Source organism: Sylvia atricapilla, chromosome 5 (genome assembly GCF_009819655.1).
Source record: "Sylvia atricapilla isolate bSylAtr1 chromosome 5, bSylAtr1.pri, whole genome shotgun sequence".
Lineage (NCBI taxonomy): Eukaryota > Metazoa > Chordata > Aves > Passeriformes > Sylviidae > Sylvia > Sylvia atricapilla.
In genome coordinates, this window is record NC_089144.1 from 11292550 (window position 1) to 11310675 (window position 18126).

At 38.2% G+C, this 18126-nt stretch overlaps 1 protein-coding gene across 1 annotated transcript in view; it reads left to right on the forward strand.

Annotated features, from left to right (window-relative positions):
- The window catches only part of RELN (reelin), a 287001-nt gene that overhangs the window by 177185 nt on the left and 91690 nt on the right, over positions 1 to 18126 (forward strand). The window contains exons 14-21 of the mRNA XM_066319238.1: positions 2496 to 2647; positions 4850 to 4962; positions 6474 to 6682; positions 9184 to 9312; positions 10392 to 10501; positions 13359 to 13425; positions 14357 to 14590; positions 15282 to 15443. Of these exons, the coding sequence (XP_066175335.1) occupies positions 2496 to 2647; positions 4850 to 4962; positions 6474 to 6682; positions 9184 to 9312; positions 10392 to 10501; positions 13359 to 13425; positions 14357 to 14590; positions 15282 to 15443 (1176 nt within the window). The remainder of the gene's footprint in view (positions 1 to 2495; positions 2648 to 4849; positions 4963 to 6473; positions 6683 to 9183; positions 9313 to 10391; positions 10502 to 13358; positions 13426 to 14356; positions 14591 to 15281; positions 15444 to 18126) is intronic.

An 18126-nucleotide genomic window follows, 5' to 3' on the forward strand; every position in this document is an offset into this window, starting at 1 on the left:
GACCTGCCCCCACTGCCAGCCCAAGGCCTCACAACCTTTTTGTATTTTTTCCTTTGGAAATTTTACTCTATATTAGAAACTTCCTTCTTTCTATTGTTCTGTAAGAATGGAGATTTAAATTGCATGCTGCCATAAATAAACACTGAACTAGGGTGATGGTATGGACTACATCCTAATCATATAAAATTGCCACCACTACTGTTCCTCTTTTCAACATTTCTCTGGAATTCGTGCTGGGAGCTGTATATAAATGCAAATATGTGTGGGTTTCCTTAATCACTTCTTAGAGAAATATTTTTGAATCCTATGTAAATTAAATTGAAATACAGTTTTACAGTAATGAGTCACAGAACACTATATACCTGAGTTTGCAGAATGTTCTTTGTCATATCAGCTGGAGCTTGCCAACTCTCAAGGGGAAGGCAAAAGCAACCCTCACCAGGAGAGCAGAAGGAAGCTCAGGTATAGGGGTCACCACCACTTTCCTCTGCACCAAATGCTCTTGGAGGTGAGGGCAGAGGAAATCATCACTGTTTTTAATAAGCAGTTGGTTGGTATTTTTTCCATGTGCTACCTAAATTGGGAAGCTATGTAGATAGGGCTTGCTGTTGTAAGTACCACACATATTTCCACTGTCATTTTGCTTCTCTTTACTTGAGTGAATTAGAGCCTGATCCTAAAAGTGGACAGATCCCACATCAGGCTTCATAGCAGGCGCAGTGTTGCTTTTGACCTCCATGTTCTATTGCTCTAGTTTAGGTCCATAAATCACCTGTTTCATAAAAAAGAATAACAAGAGTCATGTGAAGGATAAATTAATTCAAAAGTAAATGTTAAATCATGCCATGACCCAGGATGCTTCTCCATTTTCTTTATTGGCAGTGTGTTGATGTACTTCTATTAAAGTGCCTTTTTAAAAAAAATATGTAGAATTCTCTGGTTTTCTGATGCTGCCTAAAAGGATAGGATCCCTGGAAACATCCATGATCTGCATCATTCATGACCCTGAGCTGTTTTGTGGGTCACTACAGAGAGTGTTTTAATTGAGCTAAATAGAGCATACACAAGATCAATGGAGCATTGTGAGATTTTTTTTTTTTTGTGGAAGTTAAAGTAGGCACAACTGTTTAATTCCATACTTGCCTTCAGCCTGAGAGACCCATTTTCAAAATTCTGTTTTGATTATATAGCACATTAGCTTTAAAAAATCTGCACAATGGAATTAGGGTTAGATTAAACTGTGCTTCCATTATGATATTTATATTTATATCATAAAGCTTTTCAGTGATATTAAGCTCGCTAATTCCTGCGTAAATGACTGACAGGTTTAAAGCAGGATTTTCAAACAGGCATGTCACCAGTCTGTCACAGCTTAGGTCCATGGGGAAACGGGCAGCTTTTAAGAAGGCCCTAGAAATGCATTTTGAAGTCATTGTGATGATTAAACTAATAAATAAACTGTTTAGTTCTTGAAATGACAGTTTTTGAAATTGTGATGTAGCACATACCTGCTAGAGATTGTCTCTTGTGGAAGGAAACAGGAAAAGACTTTGCCTCCCACAAAGGTTTCTGAAATTCCATGTTTTCTCATTCCTCCTAAATCATGCTGGATAGTTAAATGTTTGGATTATCAGGATTTAGTGATTCTAAATAATTTCATTTTTATATCAGCCTTATAATTCTTAAATATTTAATTATTAATAAGACTTTGACATCAATAATAACATATCAGACCAGAATAATGCACAAGTTTTCAACATTTTCTAATATTTCAAAACATTTTGATTGAGTTTTGAAGTAACCATCACTTTCATTATAAAAACGTATTTTCAGTGTAAAATATTTAATTGGAAAATTCTTCTACAGCTCTTTTAATTATCACTGAATAAAAATAAGATAAAATGTTGTATAGAAAAACTGAGAAAGATCGTATCATCACATATTAGAAACACAGCAGTCTTTTTTCATACTCTGTTCATGTGTTAGTTAAAAACTGTTACCCTAAATGCTCAAAAAGATGAAAAGAGAGCGTTTTCAGCTATTACCTACATATTTAATATTTGTATAGCAGATATGGTGGACCTTTTCAAGTTTCATTGATCTGTAAATCTTTTATTATGCAAAATGAATCAGAATACATTTATATTTTAAACATTTTAACACCAGAAAAAATAATGAAGATGGTAGAACAATAAAATACAACACTACATATTTGGTAACAGCATTCATTAAAAGCCTAATTTTTTATTAATTAATGCATTTTTGCCAAATTCTTTTAAATATTTATATTAACTTTGCCTTTGTTGAGTCAACTGAGTTTAAAAGCTAATATTGAATATGTAAGTAATGGCATAGGGATCGAATTTGAAACACTGTAGTTTTTTGTCCTCTGTAAGAGTAGAAACAGCAATTTTTGTAAGTACAAATGAACCCCTATGACATGTTTTGTATGAGTTTATCAGTTGTGTGCTGCTGCACCTTCTCCTCCTCTCCAGGTGGGATATCTTTGGAGCCGTCATTGGTACTGAATGTGGGACCCTGGAGTCAGGCTCAGCTATGGTATTTCTCAGAGATGGAGAAAGAAAAATATGTACTCCATACATGGACACCACAGGTTATGGGAACTTGAGATTTTATTTCAGTATGGGTGAGTATAAATTACCAGTGTAGTACAAGAGGTGGAGCATGTCAGATTTGCATTCTGCACTGCTCCACAGTAACAAACAACAAAACAAATCTCATGTGGTGAAACATCTTCTTGTCTTGTATATACTAATTTCACTCAGTGCCCCTTAATCCCTACTTAGAAGAGACAGTCATAGCTTTGCCATCTTTAGAGGTTTTACAGGTACCTCTCATATCCTCCTGTAGCCATATCCATGTAGACCCTGGTGCTAATCCGTCAGAGAGCTGCACAGGAGGGTGAGATGGGAATAGCATAGAGGAGGGGCAGCCTTCCCTGAAGAACCCATAGAATAGTTCCACCTCAAAAGATCTTACTCCATTCATAAAATCCTTCCCCTGTTAACATGTTGGCCCAGGGTGAGACTCACACAGGGTGTGCTATGGTCTTGGAGGAGATGTGTTCTATGTGTGCCATCCCTCATGAAAAGCACTGGTTGTGGTGTTGGCATCATCTGTGGACCTTCCTTTCTGGGGCAAAGTAAACATCAGTCATTCAGGGCTAAGAAAGCTGCCAAGAACCAACCTGTCCTTTGACTTCCCCTCCCCACTCTTGTTGTCAGTGCAACTGCACTAGTTTGATGTTGCAACAGGCCAAAATCCCCATGAACACGGCAGTTAACACTCACAGTGTTTTTCCAGAACTTTTATTTTGCACATAAAGGAAGTTCCATGAGGTTATTCTCTCAACACCATGTTTAGAGTAAGTGAGGATTTTTGCTTAAAAGAGAATAATAGAATAATAAAGGAGGAAGCAGAGAGTAAACCTGTGACCTCCACAAGCAACCTTCTGTATCAACAAGAAAAAACACACTTTATTTAATGAGGGGAAGACCTCATGTTGTTGTCCTAAATTGTTGCACATCTCCTCTGTGTTACATGAATTATGAATAAAGCACAGGAAAAAGAGGATGCTTTTTCCCATTTCTTCCAAGCATTACAACACCTGCAAGAGAAACAGGAAAGAAATTTTGTCAACCTTCTGAACTTAGGGGAGATGTCAGCAGATGCAGACAGAGAGGATAGCAGGATATTGTTTGAAAAATATATTCTGTGTGTATTTTTAAATTAAATAAATAAATGCTTAAACATTCAGGCAAGAAGAATATTTGAAAGGACAAATTGATGTTCCTTATTACAGTATAAAACACATTTAAGATGCACATCTTATCCAGTTCTCTGGACTGCTTTTTCTAGTCCTTTACAAGAACTGGCTGGCTGCAGCAAAAAATAAAAAGCAGAGAAAGTGTTCCAATATGTGCAATCTTTCTACTCTGCAGTCCTGTCAAAGAAGTTTCCTCATTCTGTTTTTATTTCTATTTTGTGATTATTTTTTTTAATACTTGCAGTAACCATACTGTACAGGGAAAAAAAAATAATAATTCCTGTTTCAAATACAGAAACTTTGTTTTAAAAACTTCTTTTCAAGAATATCGAAGTTTTGCAATTATGTTCATTTCGTAACTATAATGCAGATTATAATGCTCATATTTGCCAATACACCCTCTCTTTCACAGAAGCTTAATGAGTATTTTGGGTTCTATTGATAGGAAGATATTTCAAATGCTGCCCTGTTTCAGTTGGGCATGTGTTTTGTGTGGTACAATAGATTCCATCCATCCAGCAATTGCTCTTAGGATATGGTGTAGACAGTAGAAGGAGCAGCACAACAAATAAGGTACACAGCAGTCTTTCTCACTTCCTACTTAGAACAAGTTCTCAGCTGCCAAACTATCAGCCAAGAAATATTTAAGGTACTCTTACGTGCCTACATGTGTGACTGCATGAAGTGTGAGTAGTAAATAGCAGTTTACTGATAAGGCTCAAAAGCAGAGCTTTTCTATGTAAATATAATTTAAAGCCCACAGATAGAAGTATTGCTTGAGGCATAGCATTTTCTATTTAAATTGTTTTGATAAGCTGATTAAAAGAGGTACTTGAGGTTTTCGTAATTGCCAACCCCCTTGATCTCTGCCATGGTGTATCTGATCAAACAGTTCCTATACACTGTGTCCTTAGGGATGGTGTTCTTTTGTTTCAGATCCCAAGTTAAATAGCATCTGACTGTAATTATTTTCATAATTAAGGCTGCATATATGATTCCACTTTCCATTAACAAGGGCTTCAATTAATTTTTTTTTTCCTCTCTCAAATATGTGTTGAACAGGGGGAGCTTGTGATTCTGGAGAATCCCATGAAAATGATGTCATACTGTATGCCAAGACTGAAGGCAGGAGAGAACACATACCTCTTGATACCCTGACCTATGCTGCTTACAAGGTAAATTGTCATAAACGAAGCAGGTGGATGGGATGGACAGATCATCCTCTTTTCAAGCCATCACAGGAATATTGTGTGTTGAATTCCACAGGGACAATCAAATTCCACAGAGACACCTTTGGGAAGGTTTGTGACCTTCCCAAACACATAAATCATGTGCAGACCTGGAGCAATCGGGCACTTTTGCAGCAGTGGTCACTCCAGCCCCAGGCAGGACAGTGCAGTGTTGGCTGGGGCTGGGCAAACAGGCAAGCAAACTCGTTCTACCACAGTGTGATGCCTAGGAGTGGGGTCCTGAGAGGGTCATTCGTGGTGGGATCAGGGGCTGGGAGAGGGTCTGCAGTGATGAGGGCACAGACTCAGCTATGGGAGGCAGCCGCTGGCAGAGTGCTCAGGCAGAGTCTCCTCTGCCCAAAGTGCAGCTGCCTCCAGCCACATCCACCACCCTCAGCCAGGACAATAGAGACCTTGAACTTGCCTTCAGGATCCTTCCTGTCTAGGGCAAGGCAGCACTTAGATCAGTTCTACCCTGAATAATCTAGCCCTGAAGCCTCCTTACTCTGCTGCTGGAAAACAGGCAAAATTTGGTATTTCATACATGTGCACATAGATGCCCTAGGTATTGAAATGCAGTGTCTTACATAGTCTGATGGAAGTTTGATGGTAAAGATGCTGCTGATTTCAACCACAGGTCTGTGTGCATTTTGTCTGTAGCTTTAGCACTTAGAAACCAAATGTTTACAGTAGGGTTTGGCCTGAGCTGGGTTGAGTCACTTGCATTGTTTCATTGTGCATGGCTTCCCTCCTTGCCTGCTTCTGTGTGAAAGACAGGGTAGAACTTTTGTAAAACTAAGGAAACTGTAATTGTAAAATAATAAAATATTAATTAGGGAACTTGAGGAGAGATAGGATCTGAAATTACATGGAATTCATTGTGGAGGTTTTTTTAAAACAAGCAGTTTTAGAGCTGACATCCTCTTTTGACATAATAAAGTTCTAATTACATTGCTTTAGGACAAAGGCTAAGCCTTGTGAGGCAGTGCTTTAATTTATTTCAGCAACATAACATCCTCCCCACTTATGCCTGTGAACTCCTACTGTTACTCCATTCTCACGTATCCAGAGTGCCCCTAACCCTGCCTTAGCTTCTGTGAGCTGTAAGGCTCCAGGACAAACATCACCTTCCCTTCCCAGATGAAACAGACAGCATAAACTTGCCCTTCTCAGAACACAGAAGGTGCAGTGTTTTCTTCTGTGCCTTTACAACCAAACAATCCAATCCCTCTGAGGTGATAAGCATCACTGGTACTCGGGGTAATACTTATCCACATAATAGTAAATTATTTTATTTGGGATCGTGTGTGGAAAAAGGTGGCTAAAAAAACTAACAAAATTAATTGAGGAGAGAGAATAGCACATTTGGTTCAGCACAATTAGAGTTGCTTTTTTATTCTAAATGGTACATTGTGACCTTTTTAGCTCATTTAAGTTTTATTTAATTTCTTTTGAAGGTGCCATCTTTGGTTTCTGTTGTCATCAGTCCGGACCTGCAGACTCCTGCAACCAAATTTTGCCTGAAGCAAAAGAGTCACCAAGGCCACAACAGGAATGTCTGGGCTGTGGATTACTTCCACGTCCTTCCAGTGCTCCCTTCCTCAGTGACTCACATGATCCAGTTTTCCATCAATTTGGGTTGTGGAACCTACCAACCTGGTAACAGGTAAAACTGGCAAGATCATTCTTTTGGTTATCAGCTTTCTAGTATGTTTTGGTTTATAAAATTTACAGGAGGATTTGTAAATCTTTTTTCAGAAGAAGGGATCCCGTTTATAATGACAAATATAAGCTGCTCAAAAGCTAATGTTTCTCCTGATCTTTACAGGCCCAGAATTATGTATCTCACATGCTATAAAGAGTCATTTAATAGCTTTCCAGGTCAAAACTTTCTTTTCTTAGTCCATTATTCTGAAATATGTTCATGATTTCAGAGTGACTTTTCCTTCAGTTTCTAATGGATATGAGATTTACTTCTTAATATTGTGTAAGGAGGAAAACATTAAAGGCAGCAGCAGAAACCTGCCCTGCTGACCTCTCTGAGATTACTGATGCCACAAGCATATCTAATTCTTGTAAGACTGGTGATAAATGACCCTCATCGTAATGACCATCAGCATGAGGAGCTCACTGTCTGTAGGCTGATCACTTTTGCTGGCTTTACTTCTTCAGGACATTCAGTGTGAATTTTTCCCTGGGGAAAGGGAGAAAAGGCAGTAATTTTAGGCTCCATGTTTTGTAGAATCCTAGAAGTGTTGGTTGGAAGGGACCTTCACAGGTTATCTGGTGAAACCTGCTGCAGCAAGAATGACTGCTACTGTGCAGGTCAGACATGGCCCTGCCTATCGACAACTTGAAAAGTCTTCATGGGTGGGCACTGTGTTACCTCTCTGAGTGACCTGCTCAAGTGATAAAATACAGCACAAATGTACATTACAAAACTATGAAACCATGTCTTCATGGTTACTGTCCTTTGTAGTGTGTCTGACACTACTGAGACACTGTCTCTGGTTTCCTTGTGAGTGTCCTCTGCACCATCACAGGATGCTGTAGCTCACCCCTCCTCACCAGGCTGAGCAAGCCCATCCTGGCTTGGTGCTCAAAGCCAAGGACATCTTGTCCATTCTTTAGTTGACTCTCAAAATTCTTAATATCCTTTTTCAAACAGGAAACCCAAAGCCAAACTTCCCACTGTCTCTCTTCCATTTTATATACGTGACAATATTTATCTTGATATTTATGAGGATTAAGTTACTTTGTATTTTGCAGAGTTGAGAGTTTAAAGTAAGAGACTGTGAGTGCTTTAATCTGTGTCCTATGGCATCTACTTCCAGCTGAAAAGAGCTGCATTAACACTGACAGTTCTTGCATCCATGCAGGGTAGCAGAATTCAAGGGGAAGCAAAAATCAAGGCACTGCACTTATATTTGATAGGAAAAGAAGGCAGAAACATTTTCCTGCATGAAAAGTGAAAACTTTGCCTGTAAACACTCCTGGCCAGTAAACATGTTATATAAAGTCTCTGTCTCGATCTATTTTCTGTTGGAGATTAGTATACATCTTGAAAGATTTTTTTATTAATATCCTTCATTCTGTTTCTGAAGGAGAAGTGAGCTTCTTCATAACTAAAGAATCATTAAGTCACCATTTCTCCTATTTGTATTTCCCAAATACTGCAGCCTTTCACTTCTCCCAGTCTGCAGCATTATTCATAACGCTTTCATTACTGCAAATGTGGGAGTCTCATACTGGATATAGGCAGTAAATATCAACCTCTAAGGTATCTCTACAGCTAAACTTGAAATAAATTAGTCAAAACCTCCATAAACTATTTTAATAGATACAATATCACAGTGATACAAAATCGCATTTAAATAAAGTAATGTTGTCAGCAAATTATCATAAAAATTCAGAATCTAATAATTTAATATTGAGGAGATGAATCATTACTTTTATAATATTCCACTGACATTACTTAAAATAAAACAGAATATTACAAGCTAATTATATGGAGGAAATTACAAGAATAATTCAGTAAAATACTGAATCTGTAGTAAATCAAACACTTTCTATATTAATTTTTCAAGGTTTTTAGAGTGTAAGGCATCTAAGAATTTCCTTACACTCATAGGTTGTAAACAATTTGGGTTTTTTTAACCCAGGAAAGAGACAGCCCTTGCATGAGCAGCTCCTGCAGGTGTAATAGTTAGCAGCTAGCAGTTATAGGTGTCCTGTGCTCTTATGATGTTGTCTAGCTCTGATTAATCCAAGGCTTCTCCTCATATCCAAAACTATTTCAAGATATGAAATATGAAATATGAAATATGAAATATGAAATATGAAATATGAAATATAAAGGTTATGCAGTTCTTTTAACAGCAGCAGCATAAAAACACTGGATAGATGGTGGCCCAACAAGAACACTGCATTCAGCCAATCCTCAGTCTAAAAACTTTGGGATTTTAAACACTCATGACACTTTATCTCATGCTTGCATTTGCAGGATTTTTTAAATTCAAATTCTGCTTAAAATAATTTCTTGTTTCCTTATCAGTTATTAGAAATAGCAGATATGGTGGTTTTTCAACGTCAGTACTTCTACATTGAGATCTATGCCAGGTACCCTCATGGTGTCCTTCTCCTTTCTTTCCTTCAACGTGTTCCCAGTGTCAGCTTGGAGTTCTCAACCAACCATGGTCGCTCATGGTCGCTGCTGCACATGGAATGTCTGCCTGAGATATGTGCTGGGCCTCACCTGCCCCACAGCACCATCTACGCCTCCGAAAACTACAGCGGGTGAGTGCTCTCTGCAAAACTGAGGTGCAAGGTTAGAGATGTGACTTGTAGGTGGCAGGAGAAAGCAGCAAAGCACACAACTCTGTGTCATCCTTCATTTTTGACTGCCTGGGAGCAGCAAGAAAGGAGTGTTCTGAGGTCCCTGGCTACCCAGTAATGAATCTTGAAATGTATGGGGCTGCTTCTGTGGTATAATAACAATTTTTTGATGTTTACAAGAAATTCCAGAAGTCCCGCTTGTGGACAGCACGTTGATAATAAGAAGAAAACTTCTACCTTGTCAACACCACAGAATTTTTCTTCTTGGTCAGAAAAAACACTACTCAAAGCTGTATTTACATCCTCACACGCATTTGCTCAAGTGGAATCCCAGTACTGGGTTAGAGTGAAGCACATCCTCTGTATTTCTGCAGATGGAGATGGTTATTAGTGTCACTTTCTTGGATCAACCCTTCTCAGTATTAAATCTCTTCTGAAATAATGAACTGTGGCGTTTTGCTGCATAGCACAAAGTCCCTTGGTATCCCAACTTCCACAACACTTAGAAAGTGCAGTTGAAGCATTGGTATGATCTGATGACACACAACCCCTAGTCCCATACAATTTTCATGGGAACCATTACTCCTGGTGTGTGCAGGAAGTGTAGCCTCTGTGCCTGATAGAGAATGATGGCTCAGACTGCAGCATGCCAAAACCTCTGCACCACTCCTCATCCTCTTGGGGTTTTCACCAAACAGAGTTCAGCCCTGCTGGAGGTTCAGTTTAGGACATATTCATGGGGAAGCAGAAGCCACTACAGCAAAGGAACTTGAGGTCTCTACCAATTTCATGTATTCCTACAGGGGGGAAATGGCTGAGTCTTATAAGACAATAACTAACATTCATATACTGTATGAAAATATGGACTACTTCTTTTTAATTTGTGTTTTCTAAAGCTGCTGTAAATTTATGCTTCATTTGAGCAGCTTTTAAAATCAAGCTTCTCACAAAGCTTCCAGAATACATAACATATGTGCAAAATATACAGTTGCTTAAAAACTATCAGTGTTAAATGTTAGAGTCTGTTGTATGTATTTCAGGTGGAACCGAATAACGATTCCCCTTCCCAACGCTGCACTAACAAGTGACACCAGGATTCGATGGAGGCAAACAGGACCAATCCTTGGAAATATGTGGGCAATCGATAACAGTGAGTATTTTTATCCATGATCATGACATATTGGAAAAGTAAATTTTGTGTGCTGCTCTAAGTAAACATATTTTTCACAATCAAAAGTCAATGAATTTACAGTTTTTTAAATTCCTGTCCTGTTTAGTTGTGTTTGGTAGCCCATGCATTTTGAAGCTAGAGAGAGATTCTGCCATTAGAAAAGACAGCAGTCTACTAGATTTTTTTTTTTTTCTGTTTAATTGAATGCTTTCCAGGAAAAAATATGGGTGACAGGGGCTTAATACAACATTTCTTTTGTCTGCTTAGTCCTAATTACATAAATAGGTTCTACACTGGCTGTTAAGTGTACTGCACCAGCCTAAGCAACAGGAGCATCTGGGACATATTTTGCTCCTGGACATAGAAGACCATCTTCAAATAATGCTGCTACCAAAACACTGACAAAAATACACTGACAAAACCTTACATTGTTCACCACATCTTCAGGGGAAAGTGCCTTCTGTTTCAGGGAACTCTTCTCTTAGAAAATTATTTTTCACATACCTTTCTTTAAGTGGAGGTGAAGAACTGGGAGAAGTTTATGTTGATAAATATTTATATGACTTACTACAAAGGAAAACCAGGACCAGAATTAAAAAGGAATATTTTAAAGGGCAGTAAAAAATATTTGGGAACACAGGATTAAGTGTATGAAATGCAGAAATAAGTATGGTTGAAAGGGCTAACTAAGAGTAACTGCAAATTTTTTTGCTTGCTTGTTAACCTTAAATGATTTGGAACTAAGTAAGCTACATTCAGTATTTGTTTGCTTAGATGCATGAAATACCTAATTTAGAGATTTACACTGATGTACAATAGCCTGTGAAATTTTGTAGTGACTCCCAGTAAGGCTTGATGTGGTGCCTAGGAATGGTAAATATTTACGTTTTGCAGAATTCCTAAAATATATTGATACCTAGTACAGACAAGAAAATCTTGAAGCTGTTATGGTAATATCATAAAAGAAATTTTGTCACTAAAAATAATGAAAATTGTTCTCTTAATCATAATAGGAAGTGGCATCATCTTGACATTCTGGATATAGTATTAATGTTTCTCTTTAGGGATGTGATATGCATCAAAAAGAAAGTAAAATTAAGGGAAAAGATAGGTGCATAAACATGAGAAGATGTCTGTGAGTATCTGCAAAGATGAGTTGCTATCTAAAAAAATGCAGACTCTAAGTGCTGGAGACACTCATGAAAGGTTCCAGAAATCACAGCAAGATGAAATCAATCCAAGGATACAAATTCCTTACAACAGAAAAAACCAAGATTTTGAAAATCATTTGACAATTCATTTACCTGCACAACCTTTGTTTATAGAATAAAATACAACTCCATGAAAGGATGCTGCATGTTCCTGTGTGCACAATCTCAAGAAACATCTGCCTAGAAAGTGCCTGCTCTGAATTTGAGGTGCAGAACCATGACACAGGAATCAAGTCTTAAAGACATATTTCTGACGTTTTTAATGCCTCTTTTGTTAAATATTAGTGACACTGAAGCTTTACACTGTATTGTAGGGAAAAACTCGTAAATATGGGCAAGCCACTCAAATTCTTGAAGAAAGAAAGAGTTTCAGAGATTCAGCACTCTGACTTTTAGCTTCACGACTGTTGCCTATGTGAATTAAGTTTTAAATGAAATCTGGAAGCTGGCCATCTTTCAGAAACTCTGGAAAAATGCCAATTGCTGTAAAGTTTTTTTCATTATGAATGACATCATTATATCTTTAACCCTTCTACTTTTACCGCCCCCTCAAAAAGACCTCAAAAGACACAAATAAATCAAACAGACAGAACAGAATTTTTGCACCCTGAGAAGTGAGAAAATCTAGAAATCACATGAAATCTGATGAGGACTTAGTTATAGGGAGTAGCTAACTGGGATTTAGAGTGTCTGCTAGGGAGACATGTTATAATGTTGCTATATAGATTATGTACATGTAATGGCAACATTATAAAACTAGGAAAACGCAGATGTACTGCTTCTTACAGATTATTTCAGATTGGTGGCTATTTCTTCCAAATTTCATAATGCAAGTGGATAACTCCAAGTAACAGGAATTCTTCAACAGAAAATATGCCACTCTTTATGGTTAGGGTCTTTTAGCATATCATATTGAAATAATATTGCCCACAAGTTATGACTTTTCTTTATTGTAGTGCAAGAGATTATACGGAGGTTTTCTCAGCTTTCCACCCTTTGTATTTCTCACAAAATATCAACACTGTCAATTAGGAGTTATTGGAGGAAGTTGAAGCAAAAGAGTAAAACAAGTGTGGTGTATTTTTGAGCACTTAGGATGTGGAATTTTTGTTCCATTTAAAAGAATCAGTGAAAGACTATAATAATTAATAGTTACTTGAGACATATCAGGGCAGGATCTTATTCCCCTAAATCCAGTGGAGTAAAGTAGATTTCAATGAGCGAAGCAGTGACATATTTTTTAAATCTACAAGAGCGCTACTGGAATGTACCAATATATAGATTGGATTTTGTCTCTGAACTAAGATGAAGGGGGTGTCAATGAAAAATTAATGAAAAGGTCAGTGCCTACCAAATTATCTGATCTCATTCACAGACTTAGTAATTAGAACAGTACTAGTGGCCACAGTGCTGTGTCTTCAGCCACAGATGGACATGACATATTAGATAATAAATTATCCCTGACTTGACACAGTCAAATGCTTTATATCCTTTCATAGACCTTTTCCAGGTAGTGGGATTAAGATAAATACAGTATGGGCAGGTGTGTACACTTTCTCATATTAATCATATTCTGTTTATCCCATAGCATAACCCTCCATTTAACTGATTTCTCTTTTCTGCAGTTTATATTGGTCCATCTTGCCTCAAATTCTGCTCAGGACGAGGACAGTGTACTAGAAATGGCTGCAAGTAAGTGTTATATTCAGTACTCATGTTCAATTTCTGTCACAGAGTTCACTTGCTAGTGTGAAAGTTGAAGTGATTTTCATTTCAGTCCTTGCTCTTTTAGATGACTAAATATAAAACTAGCATAACCCTCAGAATTCATAAAGCTCCCTGGAAAGCTGAAGATCAATCTTTCTAAACAGCAGCATGTTTAATATATTTTTCTTATGATTTTCTTCAGGTATATTGTCTAACTTCCAGTTCATCTTAAAATGTGCTACAGAGCACACTGAAATGTCAGTGATTTATACTTTATACTGGTTATAGAGGTGATGTGCAACTTTATCACTTTTGTATTAAATGTTGGGAAAGAATTACAATTTTAATAGTTCTAATATTCCATAACCTAACACACCTCAAGGACAGAAGATCAGCACTCCAGTTTTTTCTGATTGTCTGGCAGTTTAAAAGGGTTTCACTCTAAAAAAATGAAAAGATACTTACTCAAAATCAGTAAGGACATTCTAAATATTGGTGTTAATACATTTAGGTATTAACAAGAGTGTGACCCACAGGGCAGTCTCCTTTGTAACTTAATTTCTTATAACCACATCTAGTATGCTACAGATAAAAGCAAATTTGTCATTTTACATATGAACAGCTTAATTATGTCAGCAGGAGTTTTGTTCCAAAAACTAATAAAAATATTTCTGTATTGTGTTATGTGTAGATTCATGGGGTGTTCATAAATACTTTTCTTTCTTTAATTAGAAGAGTAAATACTAGCTAACAGAAATAATTTGCTATGCACTTTACCTAAGTGAAGCTCCAAGATGTTCTTGGGCCTTAGATTTGAGAGGGACCTTGTGGGTATCCTCAGTCCATGAACACCTGCAGCTGACAACCAGCCAAAGGCGGGTCACCAGCGGTGCTTTTCACCCTTCCTCCCCTGCAGGTGTGACCCCGGCTTCTCCGGGCCGGCGTGTGAGACAGCATCACAGACCTTCCCCATGTTCATCTCCGAGAGCTTCGCCAGCTCCCGCCTCTCCTCCTACCACAGCTTCTACTCCATCCGCGGCGCCGAGGTCAGCTTCGGCTGCGGCGTCCTGGCCAGCGGGAAGGCCCTGGTCTTCAACAAGGACGGGAGACGCCAGCTCATCACCTCCTTCCTGGACAGCTCCCAGTCCAGGTGAGAGGGAAGGAGGAGTGTGAAGCCAAGACATGGGGGAGCCCCTTCCCCTCCAGCTGCAGCCTTGTCTATTATTAAACTTCTCTATCATTAACTGTCTGCTGATTTTAGCAAGGAAAATGCGCCTTTAAAAAGCTCCAATTCCATGTTTTAATGGTGATTTTGTAGCCTTGCCTTTTTTTTTTTTTTTCTTCTGCTTTCTGAACGACAGAATCCAAAGCAGAATGGAGAGAAGTTATTGTACAGCTTGGATGGAAAATATGAAATGTTAATATCAAACCTGAGTGTCAAAGCCAAGTGCTAATTAATTATTTATAAGGTTATGTTTATTTGACAGCTTGTGGCAACTGATTAGATCCATTCACTATCTCTCCCTCCCCTTCAGTACCTAATAAATAATTAAATGCAGTAATGATTGGCATTTTTTTAACTATATGTGCCACAATGCATTACTTGACAATGAAAACAAATCACACGTACAGAACCCCACAAACGATTTTTATCAAAATTTGCCTAGATTGAGAAGATCTGAAAACAACCTGGTTAGGGGAAAAACACAACCAAACCAAATAAAAAACAAAATAAAACAAAAAACCAAAACAAAACAAAAAACCAAGCAAAAAAACCCAGATAAACAAAAAAGCCACTGTGAAAATGATACCCAGCCAATATTTGTGTAATTCTGGTGCAGGTTCCTGCAGTTCACTCTGCGCCTGGGCAGCAAGTCAGTGCTGAGTACCTGCAAAGCTCCCGACCAGCCCGGGGAAGGAGTGCTCCTGCACTACTCCTATGACAACGGGATCACCTGGAAACTGCTGGAACACTATTCTTATCTCAACTACCACGAGCCAAGGTACATGCTCAAATATTACAAAAAGCCTAATTTGCATGCGGTTATGCTGGTTGTGGTGGTCACTGCAATGTGGGGACTGAGTACGTGGTGCAAGAGGGAATGAGGGGTTTTTATTGCATGCTGAAAGTTCACCTTTATTCACAATTCTGCAGCTGTTCTAGGCGCTTCCCATTTTTGTCATTCTGTAAAAATGAACACATGGGTTTAATGGCTTTCAAGTCTCAGGTGATACAACAGAACAAGCTGAGGCAGTGCAGGAGGAGGGATAGGAGTGTACTTGTGGGAAATAGGAGCATGTCTCTTCCCATGGAAGCAGCCACTTGTAAAGAAAAATTAACATAAATTATTTGTAGCTTTGAAGCCATAGATACCCTCAGTACACCATCCTCTGGGATTAGGAGTTTGCAGGCAGCACAGGACAGCTGAGACAGAATCTGATTGTGAGGACCTCTGAAGTTACCAGGGAAACTACACCTGCTCCCATTCTGAAGGCAATTGCACTGAGACTTCATGGCTGTGCCTCTGACCTGGGCTGAGCTTGGTACCCTGGGAGAACCTCCTGGTGACTGTGCCTGGGACTTGCACAAATCCAAAAGTTGAACAAAGAGCTCATCTCATCTAGTAGCCTCTATATTTGATGTCAGATTAGAGAGGAATGTATCTCTTGGATTTAGAGAAGGTCTTCCTTACTGATGCATTTGTGACACCATCCACCAAATTTAGTAGAGCAATACAAAATCAGGAGTCTCCATGAGCATTCCTGTACCAAAAGCCTGGAACAGTCTGGTCTGGATCTATGCAAACCCTCTGAAACCTGGCAGCAGCCACCTTCATGGGAAGCTGCAGCAGAGCCAGTAAATGCCAAATAAAGGAGATACTTTGCAAAGGGGCCCAGAAGAGGCAGAACTGACAGTGGCATCACTGGACTCTTTCCAGCAAGTCCATTTCCTGACCCAGGGTAGCTTTGACCTGGGTATTGCCCTATGTCTTCTTCTCTACTGAGTTCATGGAACATCTTAGTCAGCCCCAGGGGTGGGACTGTAAATAGCCTGCAACTCACTTTAACTACACATAGCTTTCATTATTTATATTTATTGAGCTCAGATGAGTGCTTTTTTAAAAACAAACAAACAAAAAATTAGATTTCCCCATCTTGTCAAGAACTCTACAGAATGGCAATATTTGAAGTTTGATTAAGAATGTTCTAATTAAAAAAAAAAATAAAAAAAACCAAAAAAACAACAACAACAAAAAAAAAACCACCCTTGTAACATTAAAATTATTTCCTGGAAGGGACAAATACTCAAAAAATGTGAGAGGATGCCTATATTTGGTAGAAATATATTGCAGACTTTAATTTTTGAAGTTCTAAATGTTTCCAAATGAAAGATGCTACAGACTGGAACACTTATGTCTTTTTCAAAGTTTCCTTTGCCTGCCTTTGTTATAGTCACATATATATTTTATATGGCCCTGTTTCTAATTCTTGGTTTCAAGATTACATCTGTAGGAATTATATTTCCCTAAAGGTATTTAATATATGGCACTATGAAAATTTTATAACAAAAAGAAAAATGCATATTCTGGTGACCGATTTTAATGAAGTTTAAGATATAAATGTAATAAATTACATAGATGCCAGAGACATTTTTTTATTTTTGAGGTTAGATATGAAACACAATTCCTGTTGTTCTGACATGGTACAGAGCAAAGGATAATGTATACAAGTTTGAGAGATTTTGCCATGGGAGATGGATATATGATAGATAGATAGATAGATAGATAGATAGATAGATAGATAGATAGATAGATAGACAGATATTCAATCCACTCTAGGTAGGCAGAAAAATGACATACGTACAGACCTGAGGCTAATGCTGGCAATAATTATGAACAAAGCTTCACCTTTTTATATTATGTTGTCTGAAAATATCAGCATTTTTAGTAACATAGATGGACTGCTGCAAAGTTTGGCAATCAGTCTGTATCCACGAATTTAATTAATCCTCAGTCATACAAAAAATAATTACACATTTAATGTTCTGCTGAAAACATGCATTTAATCTGCTAACATTTGACAGCTGCATTTTTCTTCTGAGAGGAACAGCGGTGGCTTTTCAATATTAGGTATGCGCATAGCTTGAAAGAATGAGATCAGAGCAAAGGTCTCCCAGCTGGTTCTTAAGAAATTTAATGGTGGCTGGTAATGTAAGTAGGAACACTTCTCTGTGGCAGAAAATTCATTAGCAGGAATCCCCCTCCCTCTCCATCTATCTCCAACAAATCAAAGCCAGACAGGAGAAGTTGTTACAACTGGAGGTGTAGTCAGGGTCTGCATACTAACATATGTGCCATGCATGGTGGTTTACACCTACAATTTTAGATTGTGTTAGCTTAATCCCTTGGGATGAAGAATTTATTTTAACATGTGTTAAATATTTTAACATCTGATATATTGTATTGGTGGTGTATGTCATGATTTACGATTTTCTGTATATTATTGTCTGTGAGAATTAGTGTCCACGGGGGCAAGCTTATGAGAATTAAGAGTCAAAGGGAAGATACAGGCATCAGAGGCAGCCACTAGCAGAGAGATATGCCTTGGATTATGGCAGAGCATTAGCTCACACAAGTGCCAGGTGCTTCACAGTGCCTGCTGGATACAGTGCTCCTCCTGGCCAGG